This window comes from Colletes latitarsis, chromosome 9 (assembly GCF_051014445.1).
Source record: "Colletes latitarsis isolate SP2378_abdomen chromosome 9, iyColLati1, whole genome shotgun sequence".
Lineage (NCBI taxonomy): Eukaryota > Metazoa > Arthropoda > Insecta > Hymenoptera > Colletidae > Colletes > Colletes latitarsis.
This window is the reverse complement of record NC_135142.1, coordinates 21,057,283-21,072,719: the sequence shown is the minus strand read 5'-3', so window position 1 is coordinate 21,072,719 and position 15,437 is coordinate 21,057,283. Positions and strand designations below refer to the sequence as shown.

At 33.1% G+C, this 15,437-nt stretch overlaps 2 protein-coding genes across 34 annotated transcripts in view; one reads left to right on the top strand and one right to left on the bottom strand.

Moving 5' to 3' along the window:
• Window positions 1-1,702: 1,702 nt before the first annotated feature.
• On the top strand, window positions 1,703-4,152 carry Eif1a (eukaryotic translation initiation factor 1A). The gene is made up of 5 exons (XM_076772137.1): window positions 1,703-1,981; window positions 2,221-2,304; window positions 2,500-2,736; window positions 2,857-2,957; window positions 3,151-4,152. Exons 1-5 carry the CDS (start codon window positions 1,966-1,968, stop codon window positions 3,154-3,156), a joined length of 444 nt encoding a protein of 147 aa, XP_076628252.1. The 5' UTR covers window positions 1,703-1,965; the 3' UTR covers window positions 3,157-4,152.
• A 1,848-nt stretch (window positions 4,153-6,000) lies between these two features.
• Window positions 6,001-15,437, bottom strand: part of LOC143345222 (uncharacterized) — a 95,266-nt gene continuing 85,829 nt past the window's right edge. For 21 of the 33 annotated variants that reach the window (XR_013080220.1, XR_013080222.1, XR_013080219.1 and 18 more), the window contains 3 exons: window positions 13,610-13,835; window positions 8,298-8,373; window positions 8,148-8,220 (listed from right to left, as the gene is read on the bottom strand). Coding sequence is in view for 6 of the 33 variants with exons in the window: in XM_076772125.1 (XP_076628240.1) it covers window positions 8,097-8,220; window positions 8,298-8,373 (200 nt within the window). In the remaining 27 variants the exon portion in view is untranslated. Of the gene's footprint in view, window positions 8,221-8,297; window positions 8,374-10,524; window positions 10,724-10,795; window positions 10,893-13,609; window positions 13,836-15,437 lie in introns of those variants that run through there. The other 12 variants (XM_076772125.1, XM_076772126.1, XM_076772128.1 and 9 more) reach the window with 5 other exon arrangements.

Below are 15,437 nucleotides of genomic sequence, written 5' to 3'. Positions count from 1 at the left end.
TTGTTTCTCAAAAAATAGTACACCGCTTTCGCCACTAGTTGGCGCCACAATATGTATTATAATAAATCACTGCTTTTAATGAATCACTGCTCGATAATTTACTAATTACTCTTCTTCTGGGAATAATTTATAAACTTTTACAGTTTGAGAATATATTGAAGATCCTTGGCAACATTCAAGGATACTTCTCGTAACTATTCCTTGCGTTGTTAAATAATTATTAACCAATATCGGGAGTTGGCACACTGTTTCGAACCTTTTGACGCGACACCTTAGGAAACTATCGCTAATAACTAATTAATTAGAGCGTGGATCGTTGCAAAATAGATCCTTAAATGTTCCCAAGGATGTCTACTTTGTTCCCTAATAGCGAAAACATGCGTGTTATTGTTGAAAAGTTGATAATTAATCGATTAAAGCAGACAGTAGTACAGCCTTAAATGTTCCGACTTCCGATATTTGTTAATAACTTCTTAATTACAGACGGAATGGGTATAAAAAGTATCCCTGAATGTTTGCAAGGGTCTATACTATATTCTTCAATTCTAAAAGTTCATATTTTAATCCTAGGAAAGGAGTAATTAGTGAATAATCAAGCTATCGCGTAATAGGAGTAACAGGATTTTAGTTCAAATCCCTGTTAGTAGATGGCGATACTATACTTTGTCGCCAATCCTTGGGGGGCGAGGGGGCCTATACTCTAGATACCTCCCCTAACATTCTGTGATCTTGGCACGATTTTAGTTCGAATCCCTGATAGTAGATGGCGATACTATACTGTGTCGCCAATCCTTGGGGGGTGAGGGGACTGTACTCCGGATACCCCCTATAACATTCTGCGATCCTGGCACGATTTTAGCAGTTCGAATCCCTGATATTAGATGGCGATACTATATTTTGTCACTTTTTAGCCGAATAATATATCATAATAAGACTGTATATGTAGTCTTGAGCACCGAAATAAACAGTCTCTGAACTCTGAACTCTTAATTTTTATCGCAATGATTAAAATAACTATCGTTTCCAGTAATCATTTATAACTTATTAATTAGATGAAAAAATATGTAGAGAAGTGTTTGAAGAACTTAGTTAGATATTAATTAGATTCGAATAACATTTGGAGCAAGCATAAGGAATTATAAAACTTTAGCATCTATAAAAATTAAGGAATTAATGGGAAAGGTAGAGGAGAGGGGAAATATAGAACATGGAAAATATGTAAGTACTATGATTTTGATTTTTTATTAATATAAACATGGTTTACACATTTCTAACTCTATTAAATAAAAACATGCTTCGAAATCTTGATAGTATCTTTCACAAATAAATTAAATTGACGAGTAATATGTTTTTACAATACTTGTATGATTGAAATTATTTGGTTTTAAGGTTCAAAGAGATTTTTGTAATTTCTATAATAAGCTGAGTGACTCTGTGCATATCAAGTAAGATTTGGTGTGTTTCTGATAGGCACAATCAATAGCTATTTCCATTGCCAAGCAGTAAAAAAGGAAAGCATACTTTATAGCATACTGATCATATTTTAACTATTGAAGAAAAATAAACAATAACATTGGATTCATATAGTTCTCCATAGTACCAAACGTTCAAATTATATTCCCTATATTTTCACCAACAAAAGTGACGAAATTTCTCTTTGTGTTTGTCAACGACAATAATCAATTAGATATCTAAATTTTGACAAACTTCGTATTTTGTAATACATTCAAAGTACGATAAAAATTATAAAAGTAATTTATAGACTAGGAATTTTATTCGTTTAGGGCCAATTAGAAAGAAAACATCTTTTAGTTTTGCTTTCTTGACATTCTTTGGTAGCTTACGTCTTTTCCATGAGGTGTACTGTGGTGCAAAACTCGTTTTTAGGACATTGAGTGCATTGCTTCTTTCCGTTGACCGAATTTCTTATATATTTACTATCTAAACGCGTTTCAACGAGTCAGTATGCCGAAAAATAAGGGTTTGTAAACATTTATATCGTATTGTGCCTTTCCTTCTTGTTAAAATTGTTATCTGTGCAAAGAATCATGCAATTTGAAATGTGCAATGTGGTTAGTTTGGTCTAACCTGTTAACGTCAACCTTGCTCCCGAAATAGTCGAATACAGTATAACAGAAAGTTAAAAATTTGTCCGTGGTTATCTTTCTTTTTTATAAAAATAACAATTTAAGTAGTATTCGTCTAATTTATTTTTCGTAGGAAAGGGAGGTAAAAACAGGAGAAGGGGTAAAAATGAAAATGAAACTGAAAAAAGAGAATTGGTTTTCAAAGAAGACGGACAAGGTAAAATTCGAAACTGATAATAAATACAATTGTGTACTTTGTTTCAGTATTGAAACTTTGTCAATTTTGTTGTGCAATATTAGACATATAAGAACATACACTATTGAGATATAAATAATATTTTAAGCAAATAGAATCATTGAAGTTTAGAATACAATTATAAATATGAATATTTTTTTATTCTACTATATTTAGAATATGCACAAGTCACAAAGATGCTTGGCAATGGAAGGTTAGAAGCAATGTGTTTTGATGGTGTCAAACGGTTGTGCCACATTAGAGGAAAGTTACGGAAAAAAGTATGGATCAACCAAGGTGACATAATATTGATTGGTTTGCGGGATTACCAAGATGCAAAAGCAGATGTTATATTAAAATACACATCAGATGAAGCTCGTAATTTGAAAACATATGGTGAATTCCCAGAAACTGGTAAGCAATTATATGAAAATTGTCCAAAATTTGTGTTTAATTAAAAATCACAATTAAAATTTAAATTTAGTATACAAAACGTTAATATCACGTTTTATCAAGTTTTACATTTTGTTACAGTGCGTATTAACGATACTGTCACCTTCGTTGAAGATGGTTTTGACGAGGATATTGAATTTGGTGATGAAATTAGCGATGATGATGAAGATGATGTTGACAATGTGAGTTACTACATTTTTAAGTACATTATATAATGTTGAAATTGCAAAATGAGAATTTATATATTTTAAACAAATTTTTTTTATTGTTTAAAAATGATTGATGATTTAAGCATCATTAATTTCTTGTTTCATATTTTACGATTTTAGAATTTTAATTCCGATTACATGTCACATAACCTTTCTTGTCTTACAGATCTGATAACCTTCAATATAATACAATGTAAAAGGTATAAGATAAAAGTGCATGGAAACACCTATTTGTTTTACAAAATGCTATCATTCGTCGCGCAATTAAGATACTGAATTTTTTTTAAATAAGTAGTCAATTTTCTGTATTTACAAATAAATTTCCGGTTGTGTGCATATTATTGTGTTCGATCCAAGATTATTGGATTTTGAATTTTCAGGATTTGTAATTATATTAGACCTATGGTATTCACTATATAGCCTATCTTTTACTTTCATGTGACTACAAATAATCCCATTTTCGAGGGATATTGCTGCATTGGATTAATATTTTTTTTCTTTATATATACTAATCTGAATATACTTAGTTGTAATAATTTTGCTATTTAGCCGAATTACATTAGATACAAATAGTCATATACTTATGTGCAACATAATTATACTCTCCTCGTAGCAATTTTCTTTTGTATATTTTTTGTTTTATACAAAATTGTATAATATATACATTATCGCTACTTTAAACAGGGGAAGTAGTGAGCACCATACATCATAGCAATTTCTTCTGCATATATTAAAGCGATCATTTGTTATATAAGATGCATACAACTACTCAGAAAAGTTGTTATGTATTGTATTTTATAGGCAATTCAGTGTAATTGTAAGATCAAAATTATTAATTATGAGGGAAGCTATGTACAACTATCGATACTGATATATTGAATTTTTGTTTAGAAATATTCATAAAAAATGATATAACAATCCATGTGATAGGGGACAATGCGTGTTTTGAAACTCGGTTATTTTTCTGAATATAATTATATTACAATTTATGTTATGTTATAGATTCCATACAAATATTATCACTTCTCCCTTTTGTAGTTAAATTAAAAATTCTTGTCGGAACGTTCGAATTATGTTAACTTCTGTATAAAATAATGATTCCATCAATATGTACTAAATGAAATTAATGTCAACTGTTAATAACAAATAAAAATGTATAAAATATTAAGTTGTTATTTATTGAAGCATGTTATTTCCTTAAGTGCCAATGTATACTGTTCTAGAGTGATTGACGATTTAAATAAATTATATAAAGTAAAATTAAATTCTAACAAATTACCATCTTTCCAATTACAAAATGTACAACAATACCTTGGATATTGGCCGACGTTGAGGAACGAAACTGGCCAAAGTTGAAGGTAGGTACTATATAGAGCTGGTAAGATTGCGACGCACAGGAATGCGGACCCAATTGGTTTGTCTACACTCTAGAGTCCCCGACCGATTACTGTGCCCAGTCTCGGGGTATCACCAAGACCGTAACCGTGGAAACGGGTAATCAGTGGTGGGGATAGGTAGGGCAAGTGAAAAACTTTTCTTTCGCTTCTTTCGTCCTACTCGTAAACTTACCAGCTCTCTACAGTAAATATAAGTCTGTTTCAGAATCTAATATACATATTTAAAATATCTAAACCCATCCAAATTATTAAACTGAAAATAGTTATCCATATTTTGGTAAATATATATATATATATTCATGATAAGGATTTATTTATTTATAGTCATTTCCAAAAATTCCATGAATACGATAAACTTTTTCCGTTAATATTACATATCTTGTTTTCCATAAATTAAAGGTTTTTCGTATAATCGACATAAAGGAAATCATAAGTGTTACATATTTGATTTGAAGTAGGCAGTACCTGTATATTTTTATCAGCGAATAATTAAAATTTTATGCTCGAGCTACCTTTTAATCTCCGTTCATCTAAAACTTTTTTTAATTAATTCAAGGAAATTGATAGTGTAATAACAGGGGTCAGGTACAGATATAGCCCCTTCGTGTATCATTCTTTTGTTACAAGTACATTGAGGATTGTAATGCAACAATTTATTTATTACATTGTCGTTGATAACTCTATCACATAATAGTATATGGTAAAATTATACCTTTTCTTTCCTCTGTTATTTTTGATATCGTACGCCATACAATGGCATTATAATTTTAACGTAATATTGTAATATTCACGGAGGGTTAAGCATAGAGGAAAGTCGGTGGCGTGTATGCGTTATTCACAAAACATAACCGACAGATTGTACAAAATTACCTTCAGAATTAGAAGCGCACTGATGCGATACTGAATGTTAAATACTTTTTTTTTTTTGATTCAAACGCATGTGTATGAAACGATGTTAAATCTTTACATACCTTGCTTATGTTAGTTACAACTCATGAAAAATTGATTACTACGGTTAGAATGCAGTTACAAAATCTTGCAGTGAGTTTCGATATTCAATATAAACTTTTGTAACCACGCCATTAATAAATTACTACTTCTATAAAATTAGTGGAGAATAACGTAAAGTAAACCTACTTAATTTTAAGTTGAATACCGTTGATGGTTCTATATATCTTCTATATGGATCGATATATATTTTTTCAATCGAGTTAATCACAAACTTTCATTGAAATACTTTTAGTAAAAATTAGAGCTAGGCAAATAAATTTTTAATTTATTCGAAGCGTTTAATTCGTATTGAGATTTCAGTGTTATAGAATTGAGTAGGTTTATGCTGCCTTGCTCTCAGCTTGAGAATATACTAGGTGTTGAGCTTAGACAATTACAAAATGTGTATACTTTGTTCGATGTAACATTACTGGCTTCTACAATATATTTTTCATAAATAAATGATATCCATTTGAAAGTAACTTTTCAAATAAAAATTAATACGTTGTTAGATATATGTCGAAAAACAAATACTCTATAGTTAATGTTAATGTCGTATATACAACGTAAAATTGCTTTACTTGAAACTTTCGTACGTATTAAAATTTCTTAAATAGAAGAAAGTAAGATAATATCAAAATAGTCGATTTATTTTTATATATTTAAGGGTTCTCATAAGTCACGATGTTGCATAAGTAAGAAAATCTTAAAAAATTAAGTTTTTAAATAATTTAAATAATTCTTCTAGTTATTAAATAAGAAAAACTTTCTATCCATTTCTTGGAGAAGTAACATTTTCGTATGCCTGATATTATAGTATTATAGTATTTTCAAAACACATATTAGCCAGTAAAGTTACGTGGTCAACTTTCAAAAGTTCGTTTGCACATCTCTTTATTAATGTACGCAATATAGTAAAGATAGAAGTGTTTTGTAAAAAATGTACTAATATACTGGACAGAAATGACAGTGAATAAAAAAATTCTGTTGTCAGTGGGTTTTACAATAGTTCGTCGTATTACATTAGGTTATGTCTTATGAAAAAGGGAAAATACCTTTTTTGTTTGGTAATACGAATCATATTTTATAGCAGTCGGAATATTTAAATGCCAGTATCGCAACGTCCGTGATGAGTTACAATAAAATGTTACGACAGTACATGGGAGCATAATGTTTTATTTTGATGCGTGTGTGATTGTGCCTTTGGTCCTTAGGTCAGATAGGCTCTAGGCAAGTCTATTAAACATAGAATAACAGTCATTATAGATAATAATTTATAAACTTCAGATGCATAATCATATCTTTTCAATATATTATACATTAATAGAATACCTTATTTAAAGTATGTATATATTTGTTCTTTTTAAATACATACTATATGATTCCTTTCTGTGCCTTTTAAAACTGTGTTATACACTGAAAGCTAATGCTGCTTAAATATTAAGACGTGTTTCGAGTCATTAAAGTTTAAACAACATATTTTCTATAATCGTCATGTCATTTGCTTTTTTTTTCTCTTTATAATAGTAATAATAATTTACACGATCGTACGAAGGATAGATCGCCGATTAACATTCCCTCCGATCTTAAGATTTATGTGTCTAACAATTTGTCCAATGATTCTGCTATATAAATAAAGTATTCGTGTTACAATATTGCAATTATTACAATTGTATAATAGTACATTTATATAAGTTACGCTAAGAAATTATTATATATACAATTAAAAATTGTTAGGAAATATTTCTTTTAAATAAGTTAAATTTACATTGTATTTCGATTCATAAAAACATTTATTCTTTGTTGCCATTCGAATCGCAAATGATGGCATAGACCATTAGCCAGAAGTTTTCCAAATCCTCTCGCCTTGTCAAATTTTCATTAACTCAAATAGCAACAAAAATTCCATTTCTTTTAGAACCTCTCTTTTTTTTCTCTTTCTCGCTCTCGGTGTATGTATGTGTGTGACTCAAGTGTTGTTACAGACCTATAAAGCGATGTATTGCGCGGATAGATATACAATCACCCTAAAGCTAAAACGAACTGCCAAGTGGCGAGTTTTTGCGAAGTCACCGTTAAGATCCTATTTTAATCATTTCGTCTCTCATACCGTTTTCTTCCATAAGAACGTTTACAAATATATATCGCTGTAATGTTGGTCGAGCGTGCATTCGAGACGAACACTCTCATTTTCTGTTCGTCCATGTTGTTCCTGCAATACGCATACTCCTTTGTTACTTTCTCCTCTTGTCTTTTCGCTTTGAACAACATGAGAAAGGCGTTGTACATGGACGGGTTAGCTTAGTGAAAACTAGCGGATCAAGCTAGTCGGACTAGCAACGACATACGCTATTCGATCGCAAGATTAAACGTAAATACGTAAGGCAATTTAATGTAACCAAAAGGCAAGCAAATCCGAAGCGTAGGCCATGAGTGTGATAGTAAATTGTCGTGCATGCTTTTTTCCTGTGCTTTCGAGAAGCACCGCGATAATAAGATTACTTTTGCATTGACATTTATAGATACAGATGCGAACAGAGATCCATTTTCGATCTTTGTACAGAGAACGTTCCGTTCGACGCTCGAGGATGCGTCGAACTAGATCGGTGCTTTCTTGAATTAGTGCTAAAGAATTTCTTTAAACGTTTTATTTTCCTTTCCACGGTCGTCAGGTGATGAAGGATTCTACTTTGTTCCTATTATCGCCCATGAGACTTTTGATGCTTCACTGATCTCGCCTTTCTTCCATCATGAATCGATCGACGATCTTCTGCATGGAATCTCGCAATTCGTCTGCACCACTGACGGCACCGCTGGTCGTTGTAACAACTTGTACAGTTCTCGTTATTCTGCAATCGAGATATTGTTTTTTTATTTAAAAAAATTACTCGAATTAATTTCGTACAAACATCGTCGTTCGTGTTACCTTTCCTGCGTTTCAGGGTCCACTTCCGTCGTTGTTTCCATGAAGGATGGCTCGCTATGTTGCAAGAAGTCAGATTCTGTGTAACAAAACGAAAACTTATCAAAATGCATGCTCCTGCGCACGGGATGCGTTTCTTACTATTTTAGCGGTTCACATAGATACAAGTACCAATTGTATATCTCTCAATTTTACATCATGCCCAAAACAAGGGGTAATACTAGACACATATAAAAAAAGTAACAACATTGCTATACAATTGACGATACATAATATATAATACGCATTTTCACTCAATCAGCCAACTATGCAACCGCTTCTCTTACACTTCACGTGTTACTTTCGACGAGTCGTTACAAAAATTTTGCGCGTTCCTACATTTATTATCTTTAACAATTTGGTCTCATAACGTGTGCCACAGGAAGCGAATAGTATATCGTTTAAATTACATCGAAGCATATAATATTCGATTCTTAATGCTTCGATTCTGTATTCAACGCATGCGATATACGTTTATTCGAACAATTAAGTTTTATCTTCCTTTTTGTCGACATTTTACTTTTATCACGTGTTACTGAAATACTATGCACTAATAGCAGCGCTTGAGAGTCCATATTCGATAATTTGTAGTCAAGTATAGTACAGTTACTGGTGGCATGTTTAGAATATTTCTCGCAAGAAAGGTTTCGATCCTTTGGACGGTCGTGTCAATGAAAATCTTTAAATTTTTAAAGGAATCGAATAGAGGAAAAACTTATCGACTTGCGTGTCTAAATAATATAATTATTATTTATTATAATGCAATAAGCCTTGCAAATGAAATTGAAGCACGCGTTTTTCCGTTTCCAATTGCTTCGAAAATTTATAGAGTTTCATTAACAAAGCAAAGTCGAACGAAACCTCTCTTGCAAGTAGGACTGTGCTGCACGTAGCGAGCTCGTGTGAAGCGCTGATAAAAGCTACTGAATAGTAAAGCGTTTAGCAGTTAGTCATGAGATATATAAGTACTCAGACTATCCGAGATACAACAGAAGAGTATTCACTACGGTGAAAACAGAAAGGGGATTTCATCGGTGAAAAACAAGTAAGAAACGTTCGTAACAATACCTAATCTAGAAGAATTTCTAAATCGGATCTATCGAATTCCGACTTCATCTACGTAAAGGAATTGGCTGAATCGTCACGAAACAAGGGGCCAAATGCTACTTAATATGCGTTGTCTTTAACAAATTTTGAAATAAATGATGTCACAGTAACTCCTCGTTAAAAGTCTGGAGTTTCACCTCGATAAAAGTTTTGGATCACCTTATGATCGTCGATTCGATACTTTGTAATTTATATATGTATCACTGGATCTTTGTGAAAGTATTACCAATAGGATGGCAAGGCTTTCTCGATGAAAATCGGTCCAAGTATTTTTAAATTCGAAAGAAATTGGACTTTTATCGAAGAGTTACTGTACTCGCCTCCAGTCGATAAAAGACATTTGTACTAAAACGGAAAGAAAATACGAAATTTACAGCCACATCTCGACAGTTTGTGCTTAATCGTCGTAGAAACGGTTTCGTACTTACAATTTTCGACCGAGGGAAACTCTCTCTGGTTTTGACCGTAGCTCTTTGAAACACCCTGTGTATAGTGGCAACAAGTTTAAAGGGGCGCGTACTAACTACATCAGTTAGTGTTGTTAGACGAACGGTCAAGTATTATTGAAAGTATTACTACAGTTTAAATAGTATTAGCTTCTCTCGAGGGAGGAAAGAGGTATCTCTGTGCATTTCTACGGGTTTCGTGTGTCTCCAGTACTTTTCTTCCGAACAGAGGTGCTTGTTAACGAATAATAACCACTTAAGGCCGTTTAAAATACAGATCTTGAAATATTTATTAAGGTTCTCGTATAACTAGTCCTTTCGAGGCTATTTTTACGTTAAAGAAACGCGAGGTTTCTAATTTGTCAACCACCACGAAGCGAAACGAAGGAAATATTTAAGGTATGTACCTGAGTTTTATTACTGTTATTAAGTAAAGTGCTGTAGATATTCATTTTTAAGTGTATTATTAAATATATTTCTGTCAAAGGCACACTTTTATTGGCTACGTTTTGTATTTTGATAATTAATGAATTTTATCGAATCTTTAACGTTACACGCCCGGAAAGGATTTGTAGTTACAATGAACACGTTGAAACAATTATCGAAGATAATCGATCAGAAGAAAAAGCCAGGATTACCTCGGATGCAGGGAAAACTTGCTGCACGATTATGTCTTCGGCAAGTTAGAGTATTGCAGCTTAAAACACAAATGTCGGAGCGCTTCCAGTTTCGCTAAGATGAGAATCTACCCTAAAATGCGTTCTGCATTGACAAAAGCTGCGGTCGTCTTTTACCGGAGTACCTTTTCAAGCGGTTGTAGGTTCATTGGATATCAATCTGTCCAGCCATTTTGTATGGTGTATGGGTTTCGTGTCGACACGTACGTGTACATAGATAAAGGCTACTTACATGACGATTCGCCTAACAATCCTAACGTGACTAAAAACACGATTTGTTGGTCCCTCTACACTTTAGCTTTATCTTGAGTTGCTTATTGTCAGAAGAGCTAGAAAGGGTAAATAGTGAACTATAAGACGCATGAAAACAAAGTGAAAAAACGAGCTCTTTTTTTTCGGTTTTCTTGGGTACGTGCACCAAGCGTAGAAAATGGTATCATGGGAAAGACAAATTATTGGCGTGTAAAACGCTGCAGGAGACAACGACTTCAGACTGATCTAAAATGCAATAAAGGTCATGCGAGGTGTCGATTATAATTAAATCATGCATCGCAGGCATTCGGTATCACGGCGGGATCGATCAAACGTGTCAGAAAAAGAAAGCTTGCATACGTATCACTTCCAAGTTTACCTGCCTCGTAAATCGCGTCACACGACTCGAGGTTCACGTCGAATGCCACAACGAAGACAATATCTACGCAATTTAAACAAATTTCGTTCTGTACATACATGTTTCACGCAATGAAAATCATACCAACGTTTTGTGAAATCAGTTGGCAATTTTAATGTCCTTGTCGGACTAAAATTTTTCTTCGTAGAGTCCGGATCAATTTGTATTTAGTTTTTAAAAACACTTTTCTGGGACAGTGCATACTTTGCAAGTATGTTTATCGCTGAAAATAATCTTTTCAGAATAATATTACCGAACTACTTCGGTAAATAATAGTATAACGGGTTTTAATTATTCCGTGAATTTTCAATTTGTTTTATCAAGAACGAAGCAAAGTACCTATTAAGAATGTATATTGTATTGTGTAACACGGTATTCCTAAAACGTTTGCCAAACATTCTGCAAGCATGTAAAATAACTCTTGAATCGTTAGTCGGTTCAATAATCTTATTATAATGTAATGTTCTCGCTTCCGTTTTTCGAGTATCTAAAACGTAATATTTAAAAGTTAAGTTGATGGAAAAAGGAAACTATTCGCAAAAGAATGAACTATAAATAGATGTTAGATGCTTACATAAATTACAAGTGTTAACAGAAATAAAGTAAGAAATATAAAATTAAGTATATGCGCGAGTGTCATTAATAAGATGAAAATAAAAAGGTTCAATATTTATGGAAATATCGAAAACAATATATCATAATAAAAAACTTAAATCGACCAACAATTCTAGTAATTTTATTATTAACACTAAACCTACCACGACCGGTTTAAATGTTTTAAAAATTTTTTAAACCGGACAAAATTTGGTCTTAAATTTTGGTTAGCTTCCGATGTAAATAGGAAATATACATATAGCATAGATGAAAAGAAAGAATCTTCAGTTTTCACTGGCTTAGAAAAGTCAAACAACGCGTAATAAAAATACAAAAACTTTAGACGCGTGCAGTTTCGAAACTACTAGTGCTTTATTCAAAATTGAGCCACTGTTGGAAGCGGCAAAGCTTCCTCTTTAAAATGGTTTTTGGTTTTTGTCGATCCGACTTTCCGTTTCCGAGATATCGTCGTTTATGTAAAGTGGTATTTTTCTTAATTCGACTATCTCTGTCTCCGTTTGACGCGTCGCGCCGAACCTCTTTGTCGCACGTGCGTGGTGCTGACCTACCCCGCGTACGTGACTCTCGTGACCTAGTTCCGGCGTAGTATTTCCAAGAATTTACTACGCGCGCTAGACAATGAACTCGCGCGAGCGCAACAAAAATGTAAACAAACTTCGGACCCTCGTATCTCCGTAACTAGCCACCGCATCGACTTGAAACTAAAATCGCTATATCTCCGGAACTAATTGAGCTATCGACTCGTTCGAACGCTCATTTTAAAGGGCTTTTCATCCTCTATCCTATGAACATAACAATTATTATAATTTCAGCTATCTTCTATGTTTATTTTGACATTTACTTTGACGCTTGACTCGAAACAAAAATTGTCATATCTCAGGAACTAATAAAGCTACCGACTTGTTCGAACGCTCGTTTTAAAGGGCATTTCATCCTCTATCCAATGAATATATCAACTGTTATTATTTTGTCTGTCTTCTATATTTATTTTGAAGTTTACTTTGACTGTATGCGCCTAAAGAAGTTTCAGCAATTCCTATTGTTTACACGATTGATGTGTAATAGTACTGGATTGTAAATTGTTCATTTAATTTAAAATGAATCTAAATTTGTATACAGGATGTCTACGTAATTATTATTTCAGCATTTTTTCGTAAATAATTGTTTTCTCTGGAACTACATGAAACTATGGAACTATAGACGAAGTGTCGGTAGGTTTAGTGTTAACACAAATATTAATTCTTATCGTATCGCGTGAAATATCTGTAAAATCGATTAAAAAAAGCTGTAAGAGTACTTTTGTAAGGTTGGACATTAGAAAAAATGTTCAATATAATTTCCTTCTTTATATGCATATGGTAGACGATTGTACAGTTTACAGTAAGAGTTTACGAACGAGTTTGAAACAAGTTTTGAAGAAGACTGCTACTGAACATTTTCTCCCATGTGCAATTTTGAAAGGCCGCCATTTGGCAGCTTCAACGTCCGAATGTTTAAATTAAACGTGATTCGAACAGTGCAAACACTTAACGTTTAGTCAAACATTTTATGAACATTCTATCAGCATCTAGTGCTCTGTGATTCGATGATAGAAGTACCCGTCTGGGCAAATAGTGATTATTCAATTGTCAGAAATAAGTTGCCTTGTAAAATAAACAAAATTTTGGGCATGGGATATTTTAAACGTTCGCACCGGTGGTTTACATGGTTGATCAAAAATTCCTTTTAATAGAAATAAATAAAATGAAGGGTAAATCGTACCCAGCTTGCCTTGGGTTATTGTTAGAGAGGGTGTAGATGGCACGTTGGAATGTTTGTGGCTCCAAGGTAAGAAAAATTGCTAGTAGGACCACCAACGTAGCGGCGGCTACGCTCATCCAACATGCGCAGCCTGTTCTATCGGAAGTCTTCGTCCTAGGTGTCCCTTCTACCGTACTTCGCCCCGTGCTCGAACAAACTGACTGTACCGAACTGTCTGTTTCTGTCACTTAAAGATTACGCCTATGAGCTTCTCTATCGGGTTCGTTCGTTTCTGATAAATTGATTTTACTGAATTCTGCGCATCCCACGCCGTGATTAGTATGAGATAACAGCGGGCGAAGTATATGAAGAAAATAGCAGGAATTAACGAGCCAATGTTCGATAGATTGATTTGCAGCGATGCGGCTGATTTTGATAGTCTGATACACATGATAAACAAAAGGGTATTCGTAATTTAAAACATTAATAGCCCGAAAGCTGGAGAGCTTTGCGTGCGTTACTCCTGTTGTTATTGACGAAATTCAGTACTCTTTGAGATTAATTGTCAGTGTCTGGATTTAGTTGACCCCAATGTGAAGCTTTGCTTGGGACAAGGAGTAGAACAGTTTTGATCGTACAAATATTTGATACGTATGATGTACAATATAGTAAACTGCGTTATCCGGATAATGAAATTATATAAAATTTTGCTATTTGTAGAAATAATTGGGAATTTTTCAGAAATGGAACGATATTTGCGATTACCTGACAAATCTTGTATGCATAATATACACATAGTGATGTAATTTATATGTATCATTATCGTCTCTTTAATGTTCGCAACCTTATTACTTTGTGATTTTGGCATGTGATAAATATACACATGAATAACCATGAAACACGAAATAAACAATTCTGGATTTGATTCATTTGAAAAGAAATATCATGCTCTTCTAGTAACATAAATTCGAAGAGTAGATTAGAAAATGTATTCGGTATCGATTTCTTAATTTTTAATAACTGCTGTACTTAAATTGTAATTAGAATAAAATTTGTTCGAAGTATATTGCTTTTTCCATTGGTTAAGAAACAAAAAAATTTAACAAGCAAAATTATAATTTGTTTGAAGCATTACAAAGTATGATATTTCTTTTTAAATACGTACAATTTCATCAATTTTGATTCACCATATAAAATGTCTGACTATGAATGAACATCAATGGAAAGTATGCAAGTCCCAGAAGCCCCTGATCACAACTTTATCCGTTCAACCAAGACCAACGGGAGGCAAAAAAGGGGAAATCTTCTTTCCGAACGAAGCACATTGAATCGACCACCAAAACCCTATGATATAGTTTTCGCCCACGATAAATCCACGAAGAATCAGAAACCACACAGGTACGCAGATTTACGACTGCCTTTCACAAGCTTTGTTTTTCCTCGCGAGTAGTTATCGTTTTATACGGTCAACATCCTTCCACCTTATGCAAATACACCTCAAGTTATAGTGTTATACAAGCTCGTAGTCATGCAATGCTGTGTGTCAAGTATATATACAGTATTCCCTCGCCAACTGCTCGAAATTTTCCACTCGATAACTGATCCGTATTCGTCTCCATCGCTATTCTTATTTATTTAATTTAATTTAATTTCATCCACCGATGAGTGTTTTGTAGGAAATTTTAATTGAAGATAGAAAGAAATTCTAGAGGATACTTTTGTATAATTATCCTTTACTAATACGATTTTTGTCAAATGCAAAGAGTAAAATCAAAGTATTTAATTTTTTTTCACAAAAATCGCTGTCTTAGATCATTATTGATATGAACGATGAAAGATAGGGTCATCG

Excerpts from the sequence above, each read along its gene's own strand:
- Eif1a (XM_076772137.1), top strand. Across the intron at positions 2,305-2,499 it reads TTTCAAAGAAGACGGACAAG|AATATGCACAAGTCACAAAG; the intron begins GTAAAATTCGAA and ends TACTATATTTAG. Across the intron at positions 2,737-2,856 it reads TGGTGAATTCCCAGAAACTG|TGCGTATTAACGATACTGTC; the intron begins GTAAGCAATTAT and ends ATTTTGTTACAG.